The sequence below is a fragment of the Lolium perenne genome, chromosome 2 (assembly GCF_019359855.2).
Source record: "Lolium perenne isolate Kyuss_39 chromosome 2, Kyuss_2.0, whole genome shotgun sequence".
Taxonomy (NCBI): Eukaryota; Viridiplantae; Streptophyta; class Magnoliopsida; order Poales; family Poaceae; genus Lolium; species Lolium perenne.
In genome coordinates this window covers 33,050,288-33,064,986 of record NC_067245.2, presented here as the reverse complement: position 1 = coordinate 33,064,986, position 14,699 = coordinate 33,050,288, and the positions used below count along the sequence as shown (strand labels likewise).

At 43.2% G+C, this 14,699-nt stretch overlaps 2 protein-coding genes across 2 annotated transcripts; one reads left to right on the top strand and one right to left on the bottom strand.

Annotated features, from left to right (window-relative positions):
* Positions 1-5,565: 5,565 nt before the first annotated feature.
* On the top strand, positions 5,566-6,870 carry LOC127328352 (protein ALP1-like). The gene has a single exon (XM_051354957.2). It carries the CDS (start codon positions 5,566-5,568, stop codon positions 6,868-6,870), a length of 1,305 nt encoding a protein of 434 aa, XP_051210917.2.
* Positions 6,871-10,468: 3,598 nt separating this feature from the next.
* LOC127331740 (uncharacterized) lies at positions 10,469-12,234 on the bottom strand. Its single transcript, XM_051357923.2, has 4 exons — positions 12,079-12,234; positions 11,041-11,080; positions 10,858-10,958; positions 10,469-10,774 (listed from the first exon to the last, which is right to left on the bottom strand). The coding sequence occupies exons 1-4, from the start codon at positions 12,136-12,138 to the stop codon at positions 10,676-10,678; spliced, it is 300 nt and encodes a 99-aa protein (XP_051213883.1). The 5' UTR covers positions 12,139-12,234; the 3' UTR covers positions 10,469-10,675.
* Between the last annotated feature and the right edge of the window lie 2,465 nt (positions 12,235-14,699).

Sequence of the window (14,699 nt, the reverse complement as noted above, 5' to 3'; positions counted from 1 at the left end):
CTCCTAAGTCATGGGATAATTTTTTTTCTCAGTTATTTTTGCCAGTTAGTTTAATCCCGAGATAGGAGGTTCATTATGATCTGAACAACTCTTGACTCTCATGCTATGATTCGGAAAAAAAAGGAAAGTGAATTAAATCCTTCTTTGGGACTTTTGAACCTTGTGAGATTATTATTTTCGAATCTTACATGATATTTTAGAACTCCATGGCAGAAGTAGAATCTGTCACTATTAATATCATCAAAATAATTTGGATAATGGTTGTTCAATCTCTTCTATGAGCTCGTAGCAACGCACGGGCATTCAACTAGTTACCCTAATATTTATCTTGCCAAATAATATATTTTTTTAGTTTTTTTGTGTGTGACCAAGTGGTGAAGTTTGAGTGAGATTGTTAATGGGCCTAGAAAACTAATCATGCTTAAAATTTAAGTAAGATATATAAATTTAACACAAATAAATATCTTTAAGGATTTTTTCAGAGTAGGGGGGCAATGGCCCCCTACCCTAGAAAAGCTTAACCACTATGAAAAGGGGTCTTTGGTGTCGTTTCGCCCTAGGGCCCCCGAAATCTATGGACCGGCCCTGGCTACATTATTAACAAGAAAAACGTAAGGCTGTGAAAGGGCTCTTCAACGATGATGCTTTTGAGTGCCACGTAAGGCTGTAGTCTAATGAGCAACCACCATAGCTCGGCCGACGGCCGCGCGCCACCAAGAGATTGCGATGTCTGACGTTGAACTCGATAGGGAACAAAACCCTCGAGTCTATGTACAGAACCGTACAGCTAGTAATATTCTCTAGTTAGATGAAACGATTCGGTGCGCCAGGAATCGTCGCGCCATCTCCGTCTCGGAAGGTGGGGAAGCGTCGCCGTCGTCACTTGTCGCTGGAGGCTGGTGCGCCTTGACTGGTCGTCGACGAATGTAGTAGATGCAAACCCGGCCGGCAGCCAAAACAACTAGATTTAGATGTACGCTTTGGCGCACGATTCCGTAAAAATCGCGTAGATTTACATTTTATATGACAACGATAGAAATAAGGTTTAAAAAGATAATACTTTTTTAGGTTCTAAAAATGAAGTCGGTAGAATGAAATTGGGTTAAAGCACACAAAATTACAAACAAAGTAGTAAAAGGTAATATAAACTTACTTGGCAGCAACCATATTCAATTAACTTCAGAAGGAGTAGGGTTTCTTATGCTTCTCCTTCAGAAACATGTACACATAAGACTTGACGCAAGATCCCGTGAAACTCGTTTCAAGTGGGAAAATAATAATAAATATTTTTAGATTTTACAATGTAGAGAACCATACTAAATTACAAACAGAGCAACAAACATTTATATAGAACCAAGGAACATGGGAAAAATATATTATAGCAAGTAAAAGTTGTTGATTCTGCCGAGAGCAACAAAAGCAAGGAAGGAACGCTAAAATCATCGCCTACATAGGAAATGCATTCTCGCAGCATGGTTTAGTGCTTGCATCACCAAGAGTTAACACCACTACAAATAAAAAGATAAATTAACCAATAGTCAATTGGGATTCGAGACAATAAAAGCAGACGAACCTATTCATGTTAACATACATTAAAGAACATGTTCTGATGGCATACAAAAATATTCAAACTATTCAACTATTGAGAATTGGGCAGTTCATTGCAATGCCATACCATCTGTATTGAATAAAAGTTCCCCAACCATAATAAAAATTGTACTAAATATAAGCAGACAGAGCGAACCTAGAGCTGTTATAATCGAGCATCTGACAACCTAGCGGCACACCAGTAGATTTAGTGACCCGGCCGGCACGCTATCACCATTAGTAGGCAACCTAGCGCCTCTAAATATCAATTCTGTTTGCACATGAGTGTTGATTGAACTACAGAGCATATTTTACTACATCTTTCTTTAATATGCTACACTTGTAAATCCACATATCGATACTAATACCTATTTTTATTTCCCCTGGCACCCGCAAGGCAAACAAGCCTCACTGAATTGACCCGTAGTTCAAGTCATTTAAACGCGATTCCAACACACCGTCGCCGGTCGTGGATCTCCCGCAGGTGAACGAGCACGAAACCATGAACTCGTCGAATCTTTGCTTCCTTCACCGTCAATGGAGGAACCTTCCACGGCCGCCGCCGCCGAGACGCTGCTTGCATCTAGGCCGCCGATGTAGTGCTGGTCAGGGACAGACCTACTGGCCCCCCCCCCCCCCCCCCCCCATGCTAGATTTTTTGTGTGTGAAAAGACATGTAAACTATGTCTTTTGGCCCCCAAATTTACTAAGAATTGGCTATATGGCCCCCTCCATGTAATTGCATGCTTATTTCGCCCCTTTCAAGTATTAATCCTGGCTCCGTTCCTGATGCTAGTGCGGCGGAGACGTTGCCACCTGCTCCAGCTCCGACACCATCTGCTCCAGCTTCGGCACCACCGCTGGGAAGATCTTACGCCATGCCCACTTCGCGAGCTGGAGCACCGCCACGGTCGCCGACATCCTCGGTCCTCTGACTGGGGAGTGACAAGCGCCCCGACAACATGTTCTTTTCGCGAGCTCAAGTGAGAAGCCCATTGTTTTCTTCGCAGTTGTCCAGTCTCACTGTGGCTACTGGCTAGGCTAGACGAGAATTGCTAGGTCGAGTTTAAGTAGGCCATCGGAACTTGCAGACTAGGCTAGCTTAACCACATGGATCTGGTTGGAGCTTGGATGTAGTCCATTGGAGGTCTCTTTCACGAAACGAACAACACGAATATCGAAGAAAATTGTGGTAATGTAGGGATGTGATGGGCCATTGAGCCCTAGACGCCAAAGCCATATAGAATTGATTTTTGGAAATGTAGTGTCGTGGCCATTAGATTGTACACAACAAGCTACTACTAACTACGATCTTTCTCTTTTATCTTTTCAAAACCGCTCATATATTGTTTCGCAAAAAAAAAACCATACGATCATCCGACCTAAAACAGCACAACGTGGCGAGGACTCCAACCGCATAATCGATCGGATTTAGTTTATGTGTAGAGGACGTAACGCGTAAAGTGGGTACCATGTAGGATTATTTTTTTCAGGGTGGCGTGTGGGATTTCTTGCGCTAAGGTAATCTCTATTTTCCACAGATCATGAAACTTTTTTTTCTGTTTATTTGACACCACATGGTTTCATAACTTTTTCTTTCAAATCCGGCAACACACTTGTATCAACAACGATAAAATTAAATAAATATATTATGAAAAGACATCTTATGGGTTGATGTATTGATTTTCTATCATGTTAAAATGTTGGTCACGTGCAAATCTGAAAACTTCCATCATGATCCATGAGATCTCGGTTGGACATCCTATATCAAAGGTGGGGCATGGGATCGTCTTACAACCACTTTAAGGTATGCCATGGCATCGGATTAATCTTCCCTCTCTCCATCTCATGTTCCTGTTGACTATTCTGTTTTGATCAAAGAAGCCCTAACGGAGATGATGGTTTTTATATTTCTATTTCACATATATATGTTTTTCATAAATTAATGATTGCCGGCAATTACAAAGGTAACCTCTCTAGATTTCCGGGTAATTATATATGTGCTCGCGAATGCATAAGATGAAGCTACATAAAATGTCCAGCATTACATAATCTCTAATTTGCATCCTCAAAAAACTTCACATTTCACGAAGCATGAACCGTGAGATCACCCAATGGTTCGCATAAAACAAGGCAAACTGGAGGAATTCGCTGGAGACTTATTCCATTGTTCTAGCGGCACCACAAATCTGGTCTTTGTGGTTAGTGTGGCAGTTGTCGTGTCATGTCGCACCAAGGGTGAATCCATCACCCCTCGAGTCTCGCTAATTTTTTTGCGATTGACGATGGCATATTGCCTTACATGAGTGTTTTCATGGCAATTGACATAGAAATTATCATTCAGAGGCTTTAAATATGAACTTTCCAGGCTTCCAAACGAAGATCCATGACCAAGGTAGGGCTTCCAAGGGTTGGCATTTTCGCTCAATTGCATGGACACCCTGTGGGATGATCCCCGATCAAGGCACCACAGCAGCAACAACTTTGTTGATGGTAAAAGGACACGGATGCCACCTAGAGGGGGGTGAATAGGCGGTTTAAAACTTTTATGATTATGGCTTAACAAATACGGAATAAAACTAGCGTTTAATTTGCCAAGAAAAATCCTATATAACTAGGGTTCACCTATGTGCACCAACAACCCATGGTAAGAAATACAAGTAACTATGTGATAGCACGATATATAACTTCAAGCCCGAAGGCTATCACAAAGTAAAGTGCATAAGTAAAGAGCTCGGGTATAGAAATAACCGAGGTGATACGGAGAAAAAGATGTATCCCGAAGTTCACACTCTTGCAAGTGATACTATCCATTGGAGTGGTGTGGAGGACAAGTCACTCCAAACGCCACGAAGGTATCATTGTATTCTCCTCGAGAATTCCCACCGAAAGGTATGTCCTCGATCCACTATGGAACCTTGAGGGTGGTCACCGAACCCGCGCAAAGTTTGGGGCTATCTCCACAACTTAATTGGAGGCTTCCAATAAATCATCACAAAGGCCTTGCACATGAAAATCTCCACAATTTAATTGGAGTCCTCAACACAAAGACCATTAAGTCGTCTAGGGTCCAAAGACCCAAGAGGAATAAGCTCCCGAACTGAATATCTCACGAACTTTTACCTCCACGTATCACTGCGGAGAAGTCAACCCAATGCAACAAATGCAATGGCAAAAACATCACAAAGATGCTTAAGTATTCTCTCTCAAATTCTAACAAAACTACAAAATCTATTGGGAAAATAGGAGAGGAACAACAAATAGGAGAACACAAAATTCTCCAAGATCTAAACCCCAAAGATTTACTCACAAAGAGATGATTTAATTTGGTCAAAATATGGATCTAAATCTTCTCAAACTTAATCTCAAAAAGATGCAAAAATCATTGAATAGGAGAGAAATATAAAGCTCAAAATATCAACATCAACGGTGGAGGAGTTTGAGAGAAAGAGGAAGAAGTGTGAAAGGGAGAAAGAGAAAAAAAAAGGCCTTAAAAGGGGCACCCAGATTCTGCCCGTTGGGGCTGACCGGGTTTGGACCGGTAGTACCAGCCTGTTAGAGCAACTCTAACAGAGCTCGTAAACGGGCCAAAACCGAAAAATAACCGCCGTTTTACGGGTTCGGGGCGAAAAACGGCGCCGATCAGTGACCGTAAAAGGGCCAAAACCGAAAAACTTTTTTCGGGCCGAGACCGAAAACTCAAAACGGCCTGTATTTGTAGGGGTCGATCGAGCGAACCGAATGCTCGATCCCTATCTAGGGCGCGCTGAAGGTTCAGCTGACGCAACCGTTCACTCGCTCCTTCCCCCACGCTCCCCGCGCCGCCACCACACTCCGCCGCCGCCGCCCCGCCCAATTCGCCCGAGCCCCGCAACCCAGAGGTAGCGACGGTCGCCCCGCACCCCGTCCGCTGTTCCTCGCCCAACTCCGGCTGCCGCCCCCACCGCCGCCGCCGTCGCCGCTCCATCGGAATCGAGGATGAGCTCGGGCGACGATTTCGATCTGTCGGATTCGTCGAGCTCCGACGATTCCGACCTCGACGAGCTGCTCCAGGACGACGACTTGGAGGCCACCATGCTCCTCCTCGCCGTCAAGGACCTGGAGGACCGCGCGAAGCTGCTGAATCGGAGGCGCGGCTCCGTGTTCGGCCGGAACCACATCCAGCGGAATCGCCTCCTCGGCCACGAGCAGCTGATGGAGGACTACTTCGCCGAGGTACCTACATATCCTGCCCATCTGTTCCGTAGGAGGTATCGCATGCGGCGTAGCTTGTTCGTCCGAATCATCAAAGACTGCGAATTGCATTCGAATTACTTCAAGCAACGTAGGAATGCCGCCGGGGTGATGGGTTTCAGCGCTTTCCAAAAGATCTCTGCTGCCATGAGGGTAATTGCGTATGGCATCCATGCGGATTACACCGACGAGTATCTTCGAATTGGCGAAGATACTACCACGCAGTCAGTCCGCAGGTTTGCTCGCATGATTATCAAGTTGTACGGGCCTACGTATCTCCGAGCTCCCAACGAGGATGACACCAAACAGTTGATGGAGATAAATGAGAAAAGAGGTTGGCCTGGAATGCTTGGTAGTATCGATTGTATGCATTGGACATGGAAGAATTGTCCAAAAGCATGGCATGGACAGTACTGTGGCAAGAGCAAAGATGCAACCATTGTCCTTGAGGCCGTAGCATCACAAGATTTGTGGATTTGGCACTATTTTTTTGGTTTGCCGGGGACACTCAATGACATCAACGTCCTGCAAAGGTCTCCTTTGTTTGCTAAATTAGCAAATGGGGAAGCACCCACTTGCAACTACAAGGTCATGAACAATGAGTACACAATGGGCTATTACCTAGCCGATGGCATCTATCCGGATTGGGCAACTTTTGTTAAGTCTGTCAAGGATCCCCAAGATAGAATAGAAGCTGAATTTGCCAAGGCTCAAGAAGCAGCTCGCAAGGACATTGAGAGAGCTTTTGGTGTTTTGCAAGCAAGGTTTGCCATTGTTCGTGGCCCAGCCAGATTTTGGGACAAGAAAACCCTTGTCAACATCATGACATGTTGTGTGATTCTTCACAACATGATCATCGAGGATGAAAGAGACTTGAGCTTGCCCTGCTTCTATGACAATGTTGGCACCCGAGTGGAACCCCAACGCAATCCGGATCGCATTGAAGCTTTCCTTGAGGCACATCGACAGATTGAGAATTCCACTACCCATGCCCAGCTCGTCTATGATCTGAAGATGCACCACTGGCAGCGACATGGCCGTCGCCTTTGATCATACCATTCCATTCATTTGCTTGTCACATGTATCATTGTTGAGACATTTGTGCATTTGTCCGATTTTCCACAAGTTGTTGTAATTTGGTTGAGACATTTTACATTTGTTCAATTTTTCCAGAACTGTTGTAATAATTTGGTTCAGACAATTATTTATGTGTTGTAATAATTTGGATGATTATTTGATTAATTAAGATACATTGTTCTATGTGTTGCATATGAAAAACCCTGCTTTTACGGGTTCGGAACCCGCAGACGCAGAACAGAGCCCGTAACGAAAACTGAAAAACAGTTCGTTCTGCGCCTGCCATTTTCCGGTCCGTAAACACGGGTTCGGTGCATTGAACTCGGGTTTTTTGGTTCGCGTTTTTACAGCCTCTGTTAAAGATGCTCTTAAGGCGGTACTACCGCCCGTATACATCGACCAGCAGCAGCGTGAAAACGCGGCAGGCGAGTGAGCGGACAGAGCCGGCCAGCAACCGAGCGCACGCGCGCGTGTGGCAGGGCAGCTCGCGATCGAGCAGGCGCGTGCGGAGCGAGCAGCGGCAACAGGCGCGCGAGCAAGCCGGCCAAGAGATCGAGCAGGCAACAAGCAGGAGGCAAGATGATACCGCACAAGGAGGAGCCGGTAGTGTCGGCCTGTACAACATGCACGACCAGCCCAAGCTAGCTAGCGCTTGCGTTCTTGCACACATGCTTGCACACCACTACCAAGTGCTAACCAACTGCTAGATCGGCTCGTGTTGCTCACTTGCACACCACCACGACCAGCACACGCACCACGGTCAGCTGCTCTTACATTCCTTTCTTCTTTTTCAAACACTTCCATTTTCTTGAGACAAAATAAGGAGTAAGTAGCAAATTAAAAAATACTAGAAACACGATAAACGCTCTTTGGCAGCGCACCCGTATAAACGCACGTGACCGATATTAGTAGTCGCGTGCCAAAAAATACGCACGCGACTGGTACGCGCGTAATGGCAGCGTAGCGGAGGGTATCACACACCACTACTATGTGGACCTGGATGTACTCGGGTCCAGAAAGTACCCGCAGCGCGCGCGTATGGAGGCACACGACTGCTATCTTCAAACCGGTCGCGTGTGCCTTTATCCGCCCACTGCCAATATATTAGGCTGACATACACGAATCAGCAGGTCCGGTCCTGAGATTTCGAAGGCCCGGGGCGAACTAAAATTTTGATCCCCTCTTACTATATTTTTTTCCCGCAGGTATGAGATGATGAAAAATAAATAATTTAAGTATACCCAACTGCAATATTCATATAAAAATAACAATGTTTACCTTAAAATTTTCTCCGCCAATTCCTAGAAGCAAAGTCAGGGACGATGGAATCAATATCAATCTCGTCCACTAACTTCTTCTCGATGCATAGAGTTGCCAAACCATTTAACCTCTCCTGAGACATTACATATCTCAAATAGTTCTTAAATAATTCCAACTTTGAAAAGCCTCTCAGGTGATGCAACAGTCACGGGCATAGTAAATAAGAGTCGATAATCGATAGAAATATTAGGATAACAATCCGCTTCTCTGACAAACTAAAAAATCTCCATAGCAGTTGGTGTATCGGTATCTGCAAAGTGAACTTCATAACACTTAACTCGAAAATAAGTGCATTCAACTCAACATCACATGTATCAGGATACTTGTAGGAAATACCTCTTATGCGTCTCACCAAAGGTTAGGGAGGTAACACCACTGTGAGCTCTCTTATCTCTTTTAGATTTTGCACCGTATTTTATTTGTCTTGTTTTTAGTCTTTAATTGTTTTCTTGTTTTTAGTTTTGCTTGTTAGTTCTTTTTCTTAAAAATGAAAAACACATAAATATTAGTAGCAACTATATTCTGAAAATCATGGAGAGAAGGACTCATTGGCCTTTTAGTGTGAATTTTTTTCCTCTAGAGTCTTTTGAAATTGATCCTACAGTAGTAAAAGCCATTTATGAACATCGCTTTTATGGACGACCAAATGATTTCCCTATGGAGCATTTAAAAAGATTCAATGAAAAGTGCAAAACCCTTAATGTGAGGAATACAAATAATAATATAATCAATGTTAAACTTTTTTCTTACTCTCTTGGTGGTGAAGCTTTCGATTGGATTTTAAAATGACCACCTGATAACTTTAGCTCTTGGTTTGCAGAAAGATTCGGATCTTCTGAAATAGTAAGCCATATTAGAGAAATCATTACTTCCTTTAAGCATAATAAATATGAATTACTAGTAAATGCTTGGAAAAGATTTAGAGGGCTTGCGTATGGAACAGAAAGTGGTTTTAAGGATTGGATGGTAATATACCTATCCTATAATGGTTTGGGAAGCACCTGTAAAATGTATCTTGATAATCAAAGTGGTGTTAGCTTCATGAATTTAACAGCCCAAAATGCTTTTGTGATGCTAGACGGTTTCGTTATAGAAGTAAAAATTATAGGAAGTCTTGAAAATGCCAAAATTCCTGAAGATGATTTTCATGATAGGCATGAGATTTTTGAGCTATATAATAGGGAAAAGAAAATTGAAGAAGTTCAAATGCTTAGTGAAATTAGGGAACCGCTCTTGGATCTTGATAAATGTAGCTTGCATGAATTGAGTGCTATACTTGAGAAATTTGCTAAAAATCCCACTATTAATGTTAATCAAGCTGATTTTGGTTCCTATATTGCTAACTATGTCATTAAAGAAAAGATTCAAAGATACAATAATGAGGCTATGATACCACCTAAGCTTGGGGATGCGTGGATCCCCAAGATCTTAAAATCTATTGACAAAGAAACACAACATGCCATTCTAGATTTGAGATCTAATGTTTCTGTCATATCAAAAGAGCTATATGAATTACTTAATCTCAAAAATATTAAAAATGTTCTATTAATTTATTACTTGCTGATGATTCAACCAAAAAGGCTTTAGGAAAAATAAATGATGTACTGTTTGAATTGCATATGACATAGTTGCCTATTGATTTCATTGTTATGGACATGGGGAGAAATAACTCTAGTTCTATAATCCTTGGAAGACCTTTTCTAAGAACAACCTATCATTGATTCTAAACAAGGAATTTCAAGTTTCAATTCCATACAAGAAATGTATGGAGCACTTTCGGAGGAAGGAGGTAGCATTCATGCTACCACACAATTTCCATGACACTTGAATCAAGTAAACCTAGCTATATAACTATAAAGAAAGCGTTTTACTGGAGGTAACACAAGAGGTTTTTTATATAAGGTTCATAACATTTTCTAGCACTCTTATTTGCAACAATAGTGAGCATCCTCAGCAGACACTGACCTTTCGTCACGTCAAAAAAACAAAAGACACTGAACTTTCCTGACTAACTTCCTAACTCCTTCCGTCCAGCTAGACCCTGTTGCACTTTCAGCCATAACAGTGCAGGGAGAGCCATGGTTCACGGGTAGTCCCGCCTGCAGTCCTGCAAACCTATATCAACCCTCGTGCAGATATATGACTCTTATAAACTCTGCTGAAGTTCAGCGAGACAACACGGCGTTCATCAACAGGAACAGAGCTCAGCAGCAGCTTCACTCCACATTGTCATAGCGGACCATTCTTGGCATGACCATCAAAGCGTATTGTCACTGTTTCTAATTGGCCTGATCAAATGCATTACCATCTTACAACGAAAGTATCAGAGCCTTTTCACCAAGCTCAGAACACCAGTTTAAGCTTAAGTTAAATGTCATAATCGAGCACATATGAAAGGACTGCAAGATCACCACATGGCTCTCGCAAAATAAACAAAATTAGCTTTGAATCTGGCTTATCATAGAGACTTCTGTTTCGAGTCGGCCTCTTTCACTGCTCGGATAAGATGGGAGATACGATACTGGAGCTTCTCGTTCTCCATGGTTAGCTTCCTGTTCTGCAAGGTTCGACAAGAGGAGACTTGGTTAGGTTGGGATCAAATAGTTTTATGGCGGTGGCAGTGTCAGGGAAACCAGATACCTTCTCCTTCTCAGCGAGGCATTCTGCACTGACTGCGTCAAGCTTTGACAGAACATCTTTGGCGGCAGCTGAACTTGTCTCGGATCCACTGCCTAGGCCATCTAATGAATCACATAAGGAAGGGGTGAGGCAACTCTTTCACAGACATGCTCCTCCGAAATACCCAAATCATATTTATATTACCTTTGCTCAACAGCAGGGCTTCCAGCTTTGCTAACCGTGCCTGCAAAATGAAGGATTTCACCATCAAATCAGCAGCAGAAATTTAGAAGACGCCTGTTTCTATTAATGTATTTGTGCAACCACTCTAACTAAGCATGATAAGTGTGCCGTAGCATTCCATGCGGCTGGTCAATGCACTGACTCACTCTGAATGGTTCACCATGAATAAGGAAACAAAACAGTCTGCATAGCTTCAGAACAGCTAACAGCACTAGTTATTCATAGAGCATAGCCAATGGTATAGGTAGCAGAGCAGCATGCCAAAACTACTTCAAGTTAGGCGACCACAGTTTTTTAAATGTCTGGAATTGCCAAACTAGGTTGTCTCTCCTAGAACAGATTGAAACTTAAATGTTAATGTTGTAGCATTATACACCCTGTCACAATAGGCAACATGTTAGGACTCTGTCGGTCTGGTGGATCATCTTTCTGCACACATCTAGACACGCAACAAATAATAGGCATCTGAAATCTCCAGGTCAGGACGATAAATGTTAACGCTGTAGCATTATACACCCTGTCACAATAGGCAACATGTTAGGACGATCATCTTTCTGCAGACAACTAGACAAGCAACAAATAATAGACATCTAAAATCTGTTGTGACACTTGGTTGCCTGCTGACCCACACGGATTGGAACTTGCTCCAAATCAAGCACAAGCATAACTTGTGGAACATCTGTTTGGGTGTTTGGAAAACTGAAACTGCAGCCGGTGGTCTCATGGATCGTAGTTCTGGCAAGCAAGTACAAAAGTTATGGCTTTTACTTGACTGCAAAAACTATTATCTAAAAACCTACTGAGGTTTCGCTAATCCGCGCTGATTCGAATCTGCTCCAAACCAACCTATGCATACACAACGAAAACCGAATTCGCTATATTCTTATCTGCTAAACAAAGTCAACAATCATAGCACACCAACCGCTTCAAAAATAGGGCTAACTCCCCGACGGAGCACAGATGGTCAGGGGCTCGGGGGGAGAGAGAAAGGGCGCAAACCTCGGCATGCGAAGCTCTCTCCTCGAAGGGTTTCAGGGCTTCCTCCCGCCCCGCCGCCATGCTCGCCGTCCGTGCGCTCGGAGCAGGAGCAGAGTGCCCAGAGTCGAGATACCCGAGAAATCCGGTCCGAGATAGCAGTCTCCGGGTTTATGGCCCAAGATAAATCAAAGGCCCATATGTGAAGAATGGCTCCCGTTACATACTTACATGACAGTAAGGGCCCGTATAGTTGATAAGGCCGCTCCTTCCGGAGCCAATTCTCGAAAAAAAAGGGCCTTCCAGGTCAGTGGCTACCGGCCACCGCACACCCCCTGGTTGGATTTGGGCCAGGCCCAGTTTCCTGTCTATTTTCGGTTTTCTGTTTCTTTTTTCATTTTTTATTTTTTCCTTTTTTCTTTTCTGTTTCTTTCTTTCTTTTTGTTCAAATCTGAAAAATTTTAAATTTCAAAAAATTTCAAAGTTAAAAAAGTGTGCAAATTCGAAAATTTGTTCAAATTTGAAATTTGTGCAAATTCAAAAATCGTTCAATTTCAAAAAAAAATTAAATTCGAAATCGTTCAATTTCAAAATTTATTTAAATTCGAAAAATCGTTCAATTTTAAAATTTGTTCAAATTTAAAAATCGTTCAATTCAAAATTTGTTCAAATTTAACTGTTCAGATTTAAAACAGAGAAAAAAATGAGAAAGGAAAAAAGAAAAACAAACTTAGGCCGGCCCAACATACCTGGCCTGGGGTGTGCGGTGGTGCGTCCGCACCGACCTGGTCGGCGGACATCACCTCCCCTTCCGGAGCCGCAGCATGCAACCAAAGTCAAATCCTATGTGATAGCCCGTTGTGTCGGCTAGCGCGTCCGACGCAACGAGCCGACCCACCTAGCTCGTGACGGTGGTGATTATATTCATTGGAGAGGAAGAAGATGCAGCAACGACCGCCGTGAATGGACCTCACCGGAGACGGGGATGACGTGGCTGGCCGCGGCGTCGCGTGTCGGAGCTGAGGAAGGGAACTTAGGTCTTAGGGTGGGGTTGGGTGCAGGTTCGGGGAGCTCATCGTCGATTTATCTTAGGGTTTTGGGAGGGGGTGTGGGGTGCTGGTAGAAGATGGGGGCTTTAGATGGATCGGCCTGGGCGGCGGCAGACCCGCGGTGGGCAGTGGTGGAGTGGTGAGGCTCCGCGTGAGCGGTGCCTGCCATGTGGGTGGCGACAGGTAGTGGCCTGGACGATGGTGGTGGCGGGGGCATGTGATGGCGTTGGGACTCCGAGTGTAGAGTGTTGTGTCAGCGGAGTATTTTCTCCACCAGGGTGACTCGAGGGTTATATCGAACTCTAGGGGAATTGAGTAAAGAGTTATCTCTCCTCTCTTCTTCTAGCAATCCTGCAAAATAAAATAAAGCCTTGCGTCCCCAACTCCATCGTGTGGTTGTCAAGCACAAGGTTTCGTATAAGAAATAGTAAATAGCAGTGGTAACACAAGTAAAGACAACTAGACAAGTAAAGTAACTAAGTAAAAGTAGTAAAATGATGATTGTTTTTGAGTTTTGTGTGCAATTAAGACAACTAAGTATTTTTTGTATTTTCGAATTAAAATAGTGCTGCAAATAGAAAGTAAGATAAATACAATAGAAAGGTGTTTCTTATGATTAAAATTGGGTCGGGGTTCATGGATTCACTTGTCTATTCTCTCTTTTAAGTTGTAGTGGATAATAGCAATTCATCAATGAGATAATAAAAATATAACTTCAATATGTGTAAGATACGTATTCATATGGCATCACGTCCTAACATAGAGATAATGCAACACATCTCTTATACTCCACAAGAAAGGAAAAACTCCTGATAACCCACAAGTATAGGGGATCGCAACAGTCTTCGAGGGAAGTAAAACCCAAATTAATTGATTCGACACAAGGGGGTAAAGAATACTTATAAGCCTTAACAACTGAGTTGTCAATTCAGCTGCACCTGGAAAAGCACTAGTAATAGGGGTGGTGTGAAAGCAGCAGTAATATGAGAGCAATAGTAACAAATAATAGCGATGCAGTAACACAGAGGCAATGGCACCAGAAAATAGTTGATACTACTTCCAATGACATATAGAACGAGTATATGATGATGAGAGATGGACCGGGGTTCCCAGCGATCTACACTAGTGGTAACTCTCCAATAACAAGTGACAAGTGTTGGGTGAACAAATTACAGTTGGGCAATTGATAGGATTGAAAGCATTAAGACAGAACATCAAGATTAGTCATGTTTTCCATATATAGTTATACGTGCTCGCAATGAGAAATTTGCATAACATCTTTTGTCCTACCAGCCGGTGGCAGTCGGGCCTCTAGGGAATCTACTGGAAATTAAGGTACTCCTTTTAATAGAGCACCGGAGCAAAGCATTAACACTTGGTGAAAACATGTGATCCTCATATCACAGCCTTCCCCTCCGGTTGTCCCAATTTCTGTCACTTTGGGGCCTCGGGTTCCGGACAGCAATATGTGCAAACAACTTGTAGATACAATCTAAGCAATAATTATAGAGCTTAAATCTAAGATCATGCCACTCGGGGCCTAGTGACAAGCATTAAGCATAACAAGATTGCAGCAATAATAACTTCACAAACTTT